This window comes from Psammomys obesus, unplaced genomic scaffold (genome assembly GCF_907164565.1).
Source record: "Psammomys obesus unplaced genomic scaffold, mPsaObe1.curated_primary_1811, whole genome shotgun sequence".
In the NCBI taxonomy this organism is placed as follows: Eukaryota; Metazoa; Chordata; class Mammalia; order Rodentia; family Muridae; genus Psammomys; species Psammomys obesus.
In genome coordinates, this window is record NW_026594377.1 from 2431026 (window position 1) to 2445349 (window position 14324).

General features: G+C 43.5%; 1 protein-coding gene across 1 annotated transcript in view; it reads right to left on the minus strand.

Moving 5' to 3' along the window:
• Positions 1-1260: 1260 nt before the first annotated feature.
• The window catches only part of Sh2d4a (SH2 domain containing 4A), a 58774-nt gene continuing 45710 nt past the window's right edge, over positions 1261-14324 (minus strand). The window contains exons 7-9 of the mRNA XM_055618821.1: positions 12897-13027; positions 3108-3328; positions 1261-2681 (exon numbers count right to left, since the gene is read on the minus strand). Of these exons, the coding sequence (XP_055474796.1) occupies positions 2589-2681; positions 3108-3328; positions 12897-13027 (445 nt within the window). The 3' untranslated portion in view covers positions 1261-2588. The remainder of the gene's footprint in view (positions 2682-3107; positions 3329-12896; positions 13028-14324) is intronic.

Genomic DNA, 14324 nt, shown 5'->3' on the forward strand with positions numbered 1-14324 from the left:
CCTCAGAATTTCAGATATTCCTCCTGGCCATGTATCCCCAAACACTAGACAGATTATTCCTGTAAGTGTTGATAACAACCCATAAGATAAAACAGTACAGAACTCAAATCTACTCCTCCTGGTCATGCATTAGGTTAACTGAATTAAGTTGTTTCTTAATCTTTTTTCAGCCACTTAACGTGTATATTTGGACACAGCCATACTTATTGCCTACAATATAATTTTAGGCAAAGGATGGTGCTGGGATCTCAAATGTCTGCAAAATTATCAGTGACTGAAGGATGCTTTCTACTTATTCCAGTGAGTAACAGAGCACAGATCCTTATGGTTTCAGGAGGGAAAATAAAGGTCATTCAGTTAAAAGACTGTTCCTATGCAATAAAGCTGAGGAGTAGGTAGTGTGATGTGTGATCTTTTCAGTTTGATTGAATTTAGGGTCACTATGGAAACACCTCTGGGCGTGCTCATGAAAGTATTTCCAGAAAGGGTTAGCCAAAGAAGGAAGGCCTACACTGGACAAGGGCTGTACCATCCCATGGGCTGGGATAGCAGACTTAATAAAAAGGAGAGAGCTGTCATTCATCATTCCTCTCTCTCCACTTCCTAAATGTGGGTTCTATGTGACCAGCTGCCCCAGGCTCCTGCCGTTACGGCTTCCCTGTCATGCACTGTGCCCTCACACTGCGAACCAAAATAAGCCATTCCTTCCATAAGTTCTTCTGTCAGTTATTATTGCCACTGCAATAAGAAAAGTAACAAATGCAGACAGGGAAAGTGGCCAGTGAGGATAACTGAGAAAATAGTGGGGAAGGAAGGGAATGGAACAAAGATTCTCATCAATGTCATGACTGCTGAGTCATGGAAACAAAGCTAGAAGGTAGATTCATACAAAAATTTAACAACATAAACCACGTGGAATATTTCAAGAAACAGTTGACTGTAATCTGAATGTCAAAGTTTTCTCATTAGAGGTACTCTAGCCTCTCCTTCAGTCCATTGGGCTATGGCACAAAGGCACACAAAGAAACTGTGGCGCCACCCTGCTTTGTTTAAACCAAAGCTAGCATACATAGGCTTAGCTGTGGGCAAAGTTCTTCCTTCCAGCAAACTTAACACTGAACGACTCACGGACTCCTGGTCACTGTCCAGAAATTGGCCCCACCTCAGTAATGTTCAGTGATTGATGCTGGGTTGAGGATGGCTAGAGATTTTGATTTAAGAATGATGCAGAATAAGTCTCAGTCTGAGGGCTAGACATCATTACTTGGGGTGTTATTCCTATATCCTTTTATTTCATCATGAGGGTACACACTGTGTAGCAAGAAACAAATCTATGAAACTTGTGCAGGACACATGGTGACATAAACTATTGCATTAGTTTTCTGAGACTGATGTAAAAGTTACCATATATTGATGACTTAGATGTTTACTGCCTCTCATTTCGAAAGGCGAGAAGGCTGAAATAAAGGTGCAAACAAGTATGAATAAGGCCATGCTTTCTGCTAGAGTTCCAGGGGGAATCTGGCCCTGGATCATGTTGTCTTTCACAATTCCTGGCACCCCACACTGCCAGCTGCATCCCTTTACTCTCTGTGGTCCCTTAGACTTCATCCTTCTATTTCTCTATTTCTAAATCTTTCTCCCTGTTATGAATGTCAGTCATTAGATTCAGGGCCCACCTTACTTATCTTGTCTGCAAAGACCCTCTTTCCGTATCAGTTCACACTTGTGCACAGGGAAGTCAGGACACATGTATTTTTGGCATGGGACACAATACATATTCAACCTTCAACAGATGGTATACAAACTACCCACTTACTCTGTTCTTCTGTTTGAATCATAAAGACACCAATCCTCACATGGCCATGCACAGCATCTTATGTATTTACTCACAGATGGAGGTGAGTGAGGCAGAGCAGGATGAGGAAACAAAGTCTAAGATTCCTAGGTTCCTTGCTCTCACCATGTGGGCTTCTAGTACATGGGAAGTCTCTCATCCCAAGTGTTAAAACTTCTTTCAATTTGCACCTGGCTCTTGCTTTTTTTCTGTCTCATATATCCTGGCTCCAACACACACAGAAAGGGTGATCTTTTGAAAATAATCTCAGCCCTCAGTGAGGACATTTTTTTTCTAGCATTCTGAAGCCAAGTTGAAAGTTCATCGGCACAGAAGACTGAGACCTGTGAGTGAGTAAAAAAAGGGAGTGTGTAGATCACACAACAATTCACTCATTTTAAAAAGTAACACCTTAATTGCTAAAAAGGTTTCAGTTTACCCTTGTTATTTCTTATCTTATATACATCAGTATGGTCATATCCTTCAACATAGTAACAGCCTATGAGTATGTTGCTGATGACATGGGTACCTTTCCCCTTTCCCTTTCAGAATGAAGATGAGGGAGAGGTCATATCCCCTTGAATTGAACTCAAACATTTATGCAGAGGAGAGGTTTCAGTTAAGACCCACAGACATTGTTCAGTGTTGGCTCTGATGGTGATTTTGGCATCACACACAAATGTCCATCTCAGAGGTGTCTGTCCAGAGGAGAGTCCAGCTGGAGGCTGGAGGTTGATCTGGATGACAGTTCTCACTCAAAGAGCTCCAGGTAGTCGGGTGGCTTGTCCTGTTGACCACAGGGATATAGCAGGAGTTCCTTCCCCAGGGAGGTTATGGGCTCCTCCTGTCAATCAAGGCACAGGGTTATGTGACAGCTGTGTGGCCGATGTCCTTGCTACCTCCTCAGGGGATATCACTCCACTACCCTAGGTTTATGAGAAGCTATATTGGCTTATGACAATCCTAAAGGACACTTTCCTACTGCCAGATTCCCTTTCCTACCAGAGCCCGAGTTCTAGAATAGGGCCACCTCAGACGTGATCAGTATGTGAAGCTCCAGTATTTTCAGCTCCAGTGGGCTGTCCCTGAATATGCCCGGAGGGTATAACAAAGGCAACACAATTAAGACTCCTCATTACCTGCAGGGATTATGTGCCGCTGCCACTCCTCAATGCTTGCCCTGGAGCTGTATTTCCAGCCCTGCCTTTCCTTGTTATATATCTATAGGATAATAATTCCTAATGCAAATTAAGCATATGAGTGGCTTCACCTTGTGATATTCCACCAGATCTGCCAGTGTGGCATGCTGCAGCTGGTCCACACCCAGGAAGCTGTAAGAGTCCGCAGACGCATCTATGAGGAAATGTTTGCAGCCTTCCTCAGACAGGTAGGACAGGGCATAGCCCTTGATCTTCTCACTGACTCGGATCAGAAAACTGCCTGGCACGCCTGTGCTCAGAAGTTCGTTTGCTTTCTTTAGTGTGAGGATCCCTGTGGGAAAAGGAGAAAAAGTCATTTCAGCCAAGTCCCTATAAACTACTCCTCTGTTCCTCCTCTTTGTATGAGTAGAGTTTGATGGAAGCCAGACAGACTATGATTCCATGTGTATTTTGAGGTCTTTGGGAATCAGTAAAAGCAAAGCAAACCAAACAAACAAAACTCCTGGCATTTGGTAACTGGACACACACACACAAAAAGGAGAATATGTCAACTTGACACAAACTAGGGTCACATCAAAAGAAGGACCCTCAGTTGAAGAATTTCCTCCATCAAGCTGCTCTGTGGGGACATTTTCTTGAGTATTGATTGATATTTGAGAGTCTAGGCCTCTGTGGTTGGCGCCATCCCTGGCAGGTGGTCCTGAGTTGTATAATTGAGCAAGCCAGTAAGCAGCATTCCTCCTCGATCACGCTCCGGTCCCTGCCTCCAGGCTCCTGCCATGAGTCCCTCCCATGCCTTCCCTTAGTGACTTGGGAGTTACACACTGGAATATACCCTTTCTCCCTCTAGTCTCTTTGGGTCAGTGTTTTATCATAGCAACACAGAAACTAGAACAGACAGTAAAAGAACTGTATTTATGAACACAGTTTCCCTTAGAGACCTATTTGGATCAACACAGGGTTGTCTACCACTGAAGAAGTTCTGGTAGGTTGCCCTGAGGGTAGTGCTGAGATCTTTTTTATATCCAAAGTGAATTTTGATGCTCTTGCACTGGCTATCAGTGAGAACTCAGTGGTCCGGGAAGTGATCTGACTTGGTCGAAAAGAGTAGTTCTGAAACAGAATCCACAGGAGATTAAAACACACCTGTTGAAAGTTTATGGTGGTTTCCTTGGAGGATGAATGAAAGGATAGTGACCCACTTGGAATGTGGGTCACACTATCTCATTGGCTAGTGGATGAGATGGAAATGAAGGGGAAAAAGAAAGCTAGTTGAGGCCTAGAATTCTCTTTTCTCAGCTTCCCGGTCCAATATGATGTGACTGGTCTCCCACATATTTGCCATGGCAAGTGGATCCCTGTCTGCCATGATGTGAAGAGCCTTTATCTCTTGTTCCTACTGCCAGTGTTTCTCTCCCATGGCACCAAATCAATATTTTCTCTCCATGGCACTGCTATCATGTGTTGTAGTCACACTAATATAAGAAGTCACATATAGAAATGTCCTGTGTTGGCCAGGTGTTTGCTGCCAGCCACGAGTATTTATTGAGACCTGAACTAGAGCTAGTCTGCCTGTGGACTCAAATTTCAGTTTTGTTTACTTAATTACTTGGTATGTGTGGCCAATAGTTACTGCGTTGAATTGCGTGATTTTAGTCCTCTCTAGAATGAAGGTTTGACCAGAACAGACCCCCCAAATTTCTGCCCTGAAGAGATCTACAGTCCTGAAGAGACTCACAGTAACTCGGCAACCTGAGCAGGCCTCTAGTTAAATATCGAAAGGACAGAGAGTGTTCCACAGGAAGAAGTCGGTAGGATGATTATTCCCATGGCATGTTCTAGAAAATTCCTACTCAATATGCAACCAGAGAGTATGGGGCATTTGGATGCCTCCTGAGCTATTTGCTCGGAGCTTGCAGAATGCCTGGCTCCCATCACCTGAGTGCTCACCTGCTCTTAGCTGTGTGGGCTCATGTACCACATGCTCCATCAGGACCATCTTGCCCTTCCCCACTTCCTTCTGACCACCAACCAATCAAACCGCTCCCACACGGACATGCTTTATATCTTCAGCACCTACCCCTGGAAAAGACCCAGCCAACTGATTCCATCTCACAATTAGCAGCTCTATGCTGCTACCACGTCAGGTTTAAGAATTATTAGAGTCAACAGATGGATGGGTGTCCTGTATGATGTGCAGCTCCCCAACCTACTTCCCATGTGCAGAAACTACATGTGGGGCATAAATGAAATATTACCAGATAATAACACAATCTGCTTCACTGAGCCCTTAAAGCAACCCTACAACGTGGTACTAATATTGTGACTCTGAGAGAAGCCTAAAGGAGATGGAGAGATAGCTCAGTGGCTGAGAGCACTTGCAAAGGACCCAAAGTTGCATTCCTAGAATACACAGGCTGAGAGCCACCTATAACACCAAGCACCCACATGGCAGCTCACAGCTCCCTGTGATTCCTGCCCCAGGGGATCTAATACTCTCTCCTGGCCTCCATGAACAAAAAGGTATCCGTGTAATGCAAATACTCTCATGCAGGCAAATACTCATATTGATAAAAATAAAAATAAATGAATATTTTTAATACTTCAGAGTGTGTTCACAGAACATAGCAGGTCCTTAGGCAGGTCAGGATAAGTGAGGCCCTGGCTCTAGGCCTTGAACTCATAGCCAAACTCCCACCCACTCAACCAGGCTACATCCTTCTCCTCCTGTGATGGAACAATGTGCTTCTGTTTACATTTCATCTTTTATTTAATCTTCAAAGTGTTCTAAGTAAGGAGAACTGGTAACATTATCATCCCCACTTTGTAGCCAAGCCTGGAAAACCAATGCCAAGGCTGCAGAATCAGGGTCTGTGCCAGATCCTCAGCTCTGGTGTTTTGCTTTTAACTCACTGTGCTCAAGACATTTTACAAATATCTATTTTACAAAGGGGTGTTCAGGCCCACCCTGAGCACCTTACAGAAGATGCATTTCTCTTAAAACGTTAAGTGTGATCTGGGAGTACAGATCCTACTAGGTGCCATTTCCCTCTCTCTTGAGGTCAGAGGACCAGTTTGTGTTCTGAGGACCAGTAGCCCTCGGTATTTTAGGCCAGACTACAGGCTGTACCAGTGCAACAAGACATTATAGCCACTGAGGGCTTCCCAGAGTCTGGCCACTAAAGATCGCCAGTTCCCGAGCTGCCGTCCAATGCTTTGCTGTCCTTCTTTGCCATCTGTGCTACGCTCCTGCCTCTGGGCTTCCCCCAAAATATGCAAAATGAAAGACTGATGGAAAATAGTATTTGCAAAGGGCACCTCTGCACTCACACGCCAACCTACCCACAGCACAGAATGAGGAGTAACTGTTTCCAGCAATTACTCCAGTCTCCAACTGCACCTGGAAGAGTGCAATACTCTCCTGTTACAGTACAAAGGTCTCTGCTTTCTCCTCCATGCACTTTCAATTCCTTCTGCAGTCAAGGTGGGGATTTCCTGAGAGGCTCTGGGACCTGCCCCAAACCCCCGCTAGGAAGAGATGAATGTGACCAAAGCTCTTAAAATGTTGTCTCAATGTTTCTCTAGTAGTTAAAGGACTAGAATTATTATCATTACCCCTTCTCATGTCCTCTTTTGATAGTTACACCTATTACCTGGTGCTTATTGTGTACCTCAATAACTCAATCAAGTTGAGTACTCTTGATCTATTAAAAGATTTGATCCTTAGTCACTTCCTGCACCATACATAAAAGTGACAGAAGTACAGAAGTTAGGTCTCTTGGCCAAGGCCACATGTCTGACTGATAGTATCAGATGTAAAGCCATTCAACCAACTCTGTACGAGTAATCTTAACCACCCCTTGTTTTCTTTGTCCCCGCCCCCCCCCCGACATAAAGAAGTAGTATCCAGCATCATATGGTTGCGGCAGGAGATATTATAAGAAAGCATATGCTGACCAAGAAAAGTGTAAGGACAAAGACCCTAATTTCTTCAATACTTTTGAAACTTCCTCCTATACAGCTCCCTCAAAGCAGAGGTACTTGCTATTGCTTCTACCATAACCACTCCACTGGACGCTGGCTTCTGGATTACCTCCCAGCTCTATGATGCAAAATTACAAAGCTACATCCTGAATCATAAGTACAATGCTTGTCTAACATGCTGGGTTCCATCCCTTCACACCCCTGTGCAAGCATACGCACACACACACACACACACACACACACACACACACACACACACACACCTTTCATCCTAGACATTTGTAAATCAAGTACATCATTTACAACACATTAGTAATGGAGAATTTAAAGTCCAAGGTCTCTCTACTCTCAACATTAATAGAAAGTACAGTAACATCTTGGTGGAAAGATCTTGACACTGAGTCATTGATAAGAAAGGCCAGGGTGTTCTGGGTATTGGGGGTGGGGGGAGAACAGCAGAACACAGCACAGAAGAACTAGAACATCCCAGAATGAACCTTGTAGCTTTAGCTTTTTTTTTTTTTCTGTTTCATCTTCTCCAGTTTAGAAGTTTGAACAAATGTAACATAGGGAACTAATGGAGAAATATAGATAATTATGAAAAGTGTCTTGATGCCACAAACGTAAGTGAAGTTTGCATGCTAAACAGAGCCCTGACAGTTTCTCCCAGGTCACACCGTGACAACCAGAGAAGAGGCTTCCTGTTCTCCTCCATGCAACACACAGGGTGACATATTTTTGCTATTGGTCATAGTCTAGTTGCTTCATGAGATGTGTGCATCCTAGATGTAACACCATACAAGGCAAACCATTGCCTGAAGCTCAGCCACAAATGTTGAAATGTCACACACACCAGTAATTTGTGCTTGGAAGGCAGCTACTTGAAAATCTCTCAGTGAAAGGTGAACAAAATTTGATATGCTGCAATTAAGAAATCTCTCTTCTGAAGCAAGGTAGTCAAAGGATGGGGCACTAATGGGCACTGATTGGCAGCCCTGCTGAGGTATATCGGTGAGCCTTTCTTAATGAAATCAGTTACCTCCACCCAGATGTGGTGGTGCCTTGTGCCCTTGCAGAAGGAGCTGGGGATACAACACAAACTGGAGAAATGGAGAAAAGTCCAAGATGGCTATCTATAGGCAACTTGAATTCCAGGTAATTTTTGAATTACCAAAAATGGAGAAAATGTACCTACCAAAGAGAGAGAGGCAGAGAGACACACCGAGAGGAATGATATAAATGTCTACAGTACGTTCCAGTAACGCCAGAGACCACTGGGAGTATAGGGATTTGCTTGTGGAGTGGCCTCAGACATAAGCTATAGAGACCACAGCATCTAGAAGGCAGAGGTTTTGTGCCACATCAGCAAAAGACATTCACAAGGAATAAACAATGATGGACTACTTCATTGAGCCCACTTATATTCTATTTGGCAACTGTTCATGACATTTCAAAAACTAATTATCAACCAGATATGCAAAGCAAGTGTGTGAGTGGAATTATTGAGCAACAAAGACTGCTTGGGAAACCCTAAACTAGAAATCTGTTTTTGTCTTCCTTTCTGTCTTCTACACTCCCAGTCTGTGGCAGTTTCTAAGGTCCCTACACTGCCACAGTTTTGTCTATTTAGGAGGGGTGAGGAAATGTTGGTGGAATGAAGAAATGAACTTGTGGTAGAATGTCAAACCTGAGTTGTGTTTATTGTTTGACCCTCTCTCCGTAAGGCCTCAGAGCAGGTTGGTGGGTGTAATAGATTATGTATCAATTCACCATGGAGACTCAGAACCTGGAGTTTCATTATGCTTGGTAAATTTGCTAGTCAGATAGGCAGGACTCTCTGGAGCTTATCATATACTTCCGGAGCACATGAGACCAAACAGAGCAGCTAAAAGATTGTGGAAACCTAGTAACTGGCTTCAAGAATAAAATGGATTAAAAACAGGGGTTGTATTCCAGGGACAAGACACAGCTGAGCTGAGAATTACAGTCCAGGACAACAGGATGTGAAAGGATAAAAATGACACAGGCAAGAAGAAATAATCCCTTTTGTCAAGGAAACCAACAGAATAGACTTAATGACAGTATTCAGAAGATCCGGAGTCTAGGAGACAGACAGAAGCCTTTCCCCGGCAGGCCCACCCCCCTGGTGGCTGCACCCTCTCCCACAAGCTCAGCCTTGACCTGCCAACTTCCCAAACAGCCAAATCCTCTGATTCTATCCCATGGCCTTCCATGTCACTATTGCCTCCTGAGGTGACCTGGCTTTTTAAGGACAGGCCGTAAGTAAGCACTGCCAAATGAGACAGCTTTTGTTGTAATTAAGCTCTGCTTTGCTGAAAAACCAAATGTTCCTTGGATAGCTGTTTCTCAAAACAGTGAGGCTGTATACAGGGAAGGCAGAAAGCACCCGGCAAAGGCGTCCTGGCTCTTCTTCTGATAAGCCAAAGCCAAAGCCCTGTTTTCTGGGCGCAGGGCTGAAGGTGGGGGTGCTGTTCTGAACTCTTCACACATGTGAGCTCGTTTGCTGTGCACAGAGAGCCCTGCACGTATTTGCCGCCTCCCCAATCACAGGGGAGAAAGTACAACTTACATCTTGGTGTTTGGGAAATTAAGTTTCAAAACTTCTTCCCCTCTTCCCTTTCTCTTCATTTCCACCCTTTGAGGAAGAAATTAAAGGCTAGGGCATTCAAAAACAAGTGTGTTGAAAGTCACCACACATACCCAGACACAGGACAGGCCCAGGAACGACATGAAAAAAACCTCACATTCACACCTCATGCTGATCCCTGGCAGTGTGGTCCAGAGGCAGCCTATAACTATAGAAAACAAACAGCAGCACATGTAACAGTAGTGGAAGGGCTGAGGAGATGGCTCGGTGGCTAACACGCTTGCTACATGACCAAAAGACCTGAATACAGATTCTTAGTACCCAACTCAGAGCTGGGTCTGTAGGTCCAGTGCTGGAGAGGTAGAGACAGGCCTATGTCTGCTGGCCAGCAAGCCTATGGCAATAAGAAAGCTCCAGGAGCAGGGAAGATCCTGACTCAGAGTGGAAAGTGGGAAAGAAAGAAGCTGTCCTCTCCACACACATGCACAGGCATGTAGACCAGCACATACATGCACATACCAATAGATCATTGTGGAGGTGGGCAGGAGAGAGGAAGGCGGGAACAAGGGAGCTGCTATGAGGGATGAATATCAGTAAAGTCAAATACACATATGTATGAAATGTCATAAGGAAAACCATTATTTCCTGTGCTTACTCAAAATATTTAAAAAAACAATAAACATGGTTTGGATGGTGAATTTTATGTGGTTTTATGCAATAATAAGCAGAAAGATGTCTGTATAGCCTATATCTATGAAAAAGCAAATTGTAGGTTGGTTGTACGTAATATAAGCCAAAAAAAATTAACAAAAAATAAACAGCACATACATGAAAACGTGTTCCTCAGAATGTGCCAGTGTAGACTAAAGAGAAGCATAGCTAGCCCAAATAATTGGTAAATGATTACTATTTAAAATATTCAAAATTCTACAAATCAAAACAAAAATTTAATAAATATCCTGGGAAAATGACCAAAACATCTGAAGAACTGTTTACAGCAAACACTTACCCATCAAATTCATGAGGTCTCAGGCTCACTGCACATCAGCCACAATTATTACAATTCCACTGTGGACCCCCAAGATGGAAGGAAATTAAATCAGGCAACACTGAGCACTGATCAGTATGAGAAAAGCAGACACTCAGGAGCAGAGATAGGCGTATAAGCCAGGATAATGGCTTCGGGGACATTTGTCAATACCCAGGACAGATCAGGTATAACTCATTCAACATGCTTGCCCACAAGCGTTTCAGATTTTGGAGGTTTTCAAATGACAACATATTTGGTAGACCTACCAGTTGAGCATTTACAACCAGAAAATATGGAAATCAAATGCCCTGATCTGAACTACTTGAGCAACATGTTAGCTCAAATTCTGAAGTGTTTCTGATTTTGGCTGCTTGGATCAGGAATGTTCAACATGCATACTAAACATACATATGTCTCTCCTTTCCAGAAATTCTGTATCTGGATATAGTCTGTGAAGAAATTCTGATATGTGGATATAATGAGAAGTGCTCAGGGGTAACACGAGGCTATTTTCTGTTGTACTAACTAGTGAACACATAAGAGGTTGTATGTCAGAGAGACAAAGCGTGTTCCACCCCGTCTCCATCATAGAAATATATGATTCCCTCTTCCTAAAATGGAAGCTAAGGATTTATACTGGCCACCGACTGCACATTTGTTATCACATTATTTATTTATCATGTTATTTATTTTGTTTATAACATGATAAATATTTGTAGAACAAATCAACAGCAATGCCATGTTTATAAAGGATTATGTGGAACACTACAGATTTATGTTTTCCTAAGCGAAGTTCCCGCTGGACTTCCAGTCCTGCCATGTCTTCCAGCTTCCCACAGCTCTTTCAGACAGAACTGCCCATTCACATATCAGAATTCTTAATGACACTGGCTAACACTTGCAATTTACATACCCTGTCATTTAAAACAAACAAACAGAAACATGACTGTTTTCATAATCAGGGACAGCAGCATACAGCCACCGTCCAAGGACACTGAAACTACAAAGGCTGACTTCCTGTGCTTATCTTGAAAGGAAACAGAGGGCATCAGACAGTGGTGTGGTGATGGTAAAGGTGTGCACAATCAGCAGAGCTCCCTCTGTCAGTCTCTGACAGCATCACAACACCACAGAGTGGTGGAAGGATAGCAGCCCTGCTCCAGGAGGGCTTGGGACTCCTCACGGAACAATCAAACCAAAGTCTGACCCTCAAACACACCTGGCAGTTCTGCTGGGACACAGACAATGAAAACAGCTGTCAGGACCCAGCTATCATGGATGAGCTGGGGGCTTTAGAAGTGGTTGCTCATGTTATGTGTTTGGGAACTTATTTTCTGTGGTCTTATTCATGTGAGCAATGACACTTCTAAAAAGTGAGATGCCTTAAACATAGTTCAAACCAAGGTACTCTAAACTATGTGCTAGTGGGAGAGATTGCCTCAGATGTAGACGTAGGTATTAATTCCAACTCAGCTACAGGTAATTCCTTCCTTCCTTTTTCCTTTTCTTTTCTGTGTTGGGGTTAGAACTGACCACTTTGTACATTGTGGGCAAATACCTCTGTCAGAGCTATAACCCAGTCCCTAACCACAGGTCTACAAAAGAAACAACAGACTTTTCTTGAGATGTGTATAAGATCAACAGAGGTTAACTGATTCTCTTAAGCCAAATGCTGGAATGATCAGGTAATACTGACCAAGGACTCAAAAATCTCCACTTTGCAGACTTGCTACAGCATCAGAAAGAAAGGATCAAAGTCACAGGATTCTGTAAGGCTAAATTGCTCCAGATTCTCATTTAAGGGGTGAGGAAACTGGGGTTTAAGCAGGTTGAACAGCTATAGAAAGAGGAGGTTGAGCAGCTTTAAAAAGACAGCACTGTTTTTTCCAGGTCACTAAACTAGTTAAAGGTCAGAGCTGGCCTTCTGCCTGCTAACCCTGTCCCAATGCATCAAGCAGCCCCCACTGACACAGCAGCACGTGCCGAGTCACACTCTCCTGCTGCGTCCCTGGGACGCCCTGCTTTCCCACACATCCTGGAGTATCGTATGTGGTGAAATTTACCTACATCATGTGCCGTGGCCATGGCTGCTGACTGATTACTAAGTAGGCGCAAGAACGCACCTCTCTGCAAACCTTTTAAGAAAACACTTCTTGGAAATAATGAGAAAGACTCCATTAGTGCAGCACAAATAAAGAGGGGAGAGAAAGCCCTATTGTCTGTCTCTCTTGGCACAGCACTGCTTGGTCTGCCATCAGAGATGGGCTCAGTACTCACCATGGAACCAGGGAGCAATGGTGTCTGAGTTTTTCTGGTAGCCTGCACGGAATGGCAGCTGCTCCTCTTTGAACCATCGAATGATGTCCTTCTGGGCGGAGCTGGACTCTGTCCTTATCACTCCCTGATTCCTGTCATGAGTAACATGATTCACAAGTTAGGGCTAGATAATTTGAAACAATGTCCTCCATTCTGCTACACTCATAGGTCAGTGTCTTGTTCAGCTACCATCAGAGGATCTTCCTACCACAGCTAGAAACTAATTCAGAGACCAACAGCAAGACATTCTGCAGAAAGTGAGAGACCTTAAAACACTCAGCCCTAAAACGGACATCTTCATCAAACCCCTTCCCTCAGGGCTCAGAAAGCTATGTGGAAGATGAGGCAGAAAGAGTGTAAGAGCCAGAGAGGACTGAGGACATCAAAGAAATGGTGTTTTCCAGATACAACAGGACTGGCACACACAGAGACTCACAGAGACTGTGACAGTGCAGAAGATTGCATAGGTCTCAGTCAGAGGGGCCCAGTGCTGAGGGGGAAGTGGGCATGAGCTCTCACCCCTAACCCAAAAGCTATCTCCAAGTGACTGCCACGTGCAAAGAAAAACTCAGTTTTCTCACTGGGTATACAAACTACACTTAAAGGAGGCCCATGTCCTACACAAAAGAACTCAATGATGTTTTCAGAGATTTTTGTTTGTTTGTTTTGTTTGTTTTGGTTTTGGTATCAAATGCTTTATTTGGTCTTTTCTTTAAAATCTCACTTTTGATTGTATATTATGATTTCCAGTTTTGTATTTTTAAGGGTCTGTGTGTGTGTCTTACACTTTTTCACTGTGTTTTTTAAGGTTTTTTTTTTGTTTGTTTTTTAATTCTAGTTCATTTGCCTGTTTGTTTTCCAAACAAGGTATGCATTCAGATGGGTGGAAGGGTGGGAAAGACCTGGGAGGAGATGAGGGAAGAAACCTGTGACCAGAACATATTTATAAATTTTCAATAAAAAATAAGCTTATGGTAATTTATGATAATCTGATTATAAATGTGGTATTTTTATCTGTAATTTAGAGATTAAAGTACAGCAAGACTATGAATACATTACAGGCAAATACTATACCATTTTGTATAAGGGGCTTGAGCATCCTTCACATTTTGATCTCTTCAGGGGGTCTTGGAATTGTCCCCACAGATACTGAGGCACAACTGTATACAGGGAGGGAGAGAGAGAAGGAAGAGAGAATTTGGAGGGAAGAGGGAGAGGGAGAAAAGAAAGGAGGAAGAGGTGAGGGAAGAGAATTATATGCATTTCTATTTCCAACATCTAATCACAGGCAGAGTTAATGGTAGGTTGGGTCCCTTACATGGCACCATTGTGTGGCTCTTCAAGACTAGAGAGAGGAAAACATTCATTTACCTGGTCCTCACGGACCAG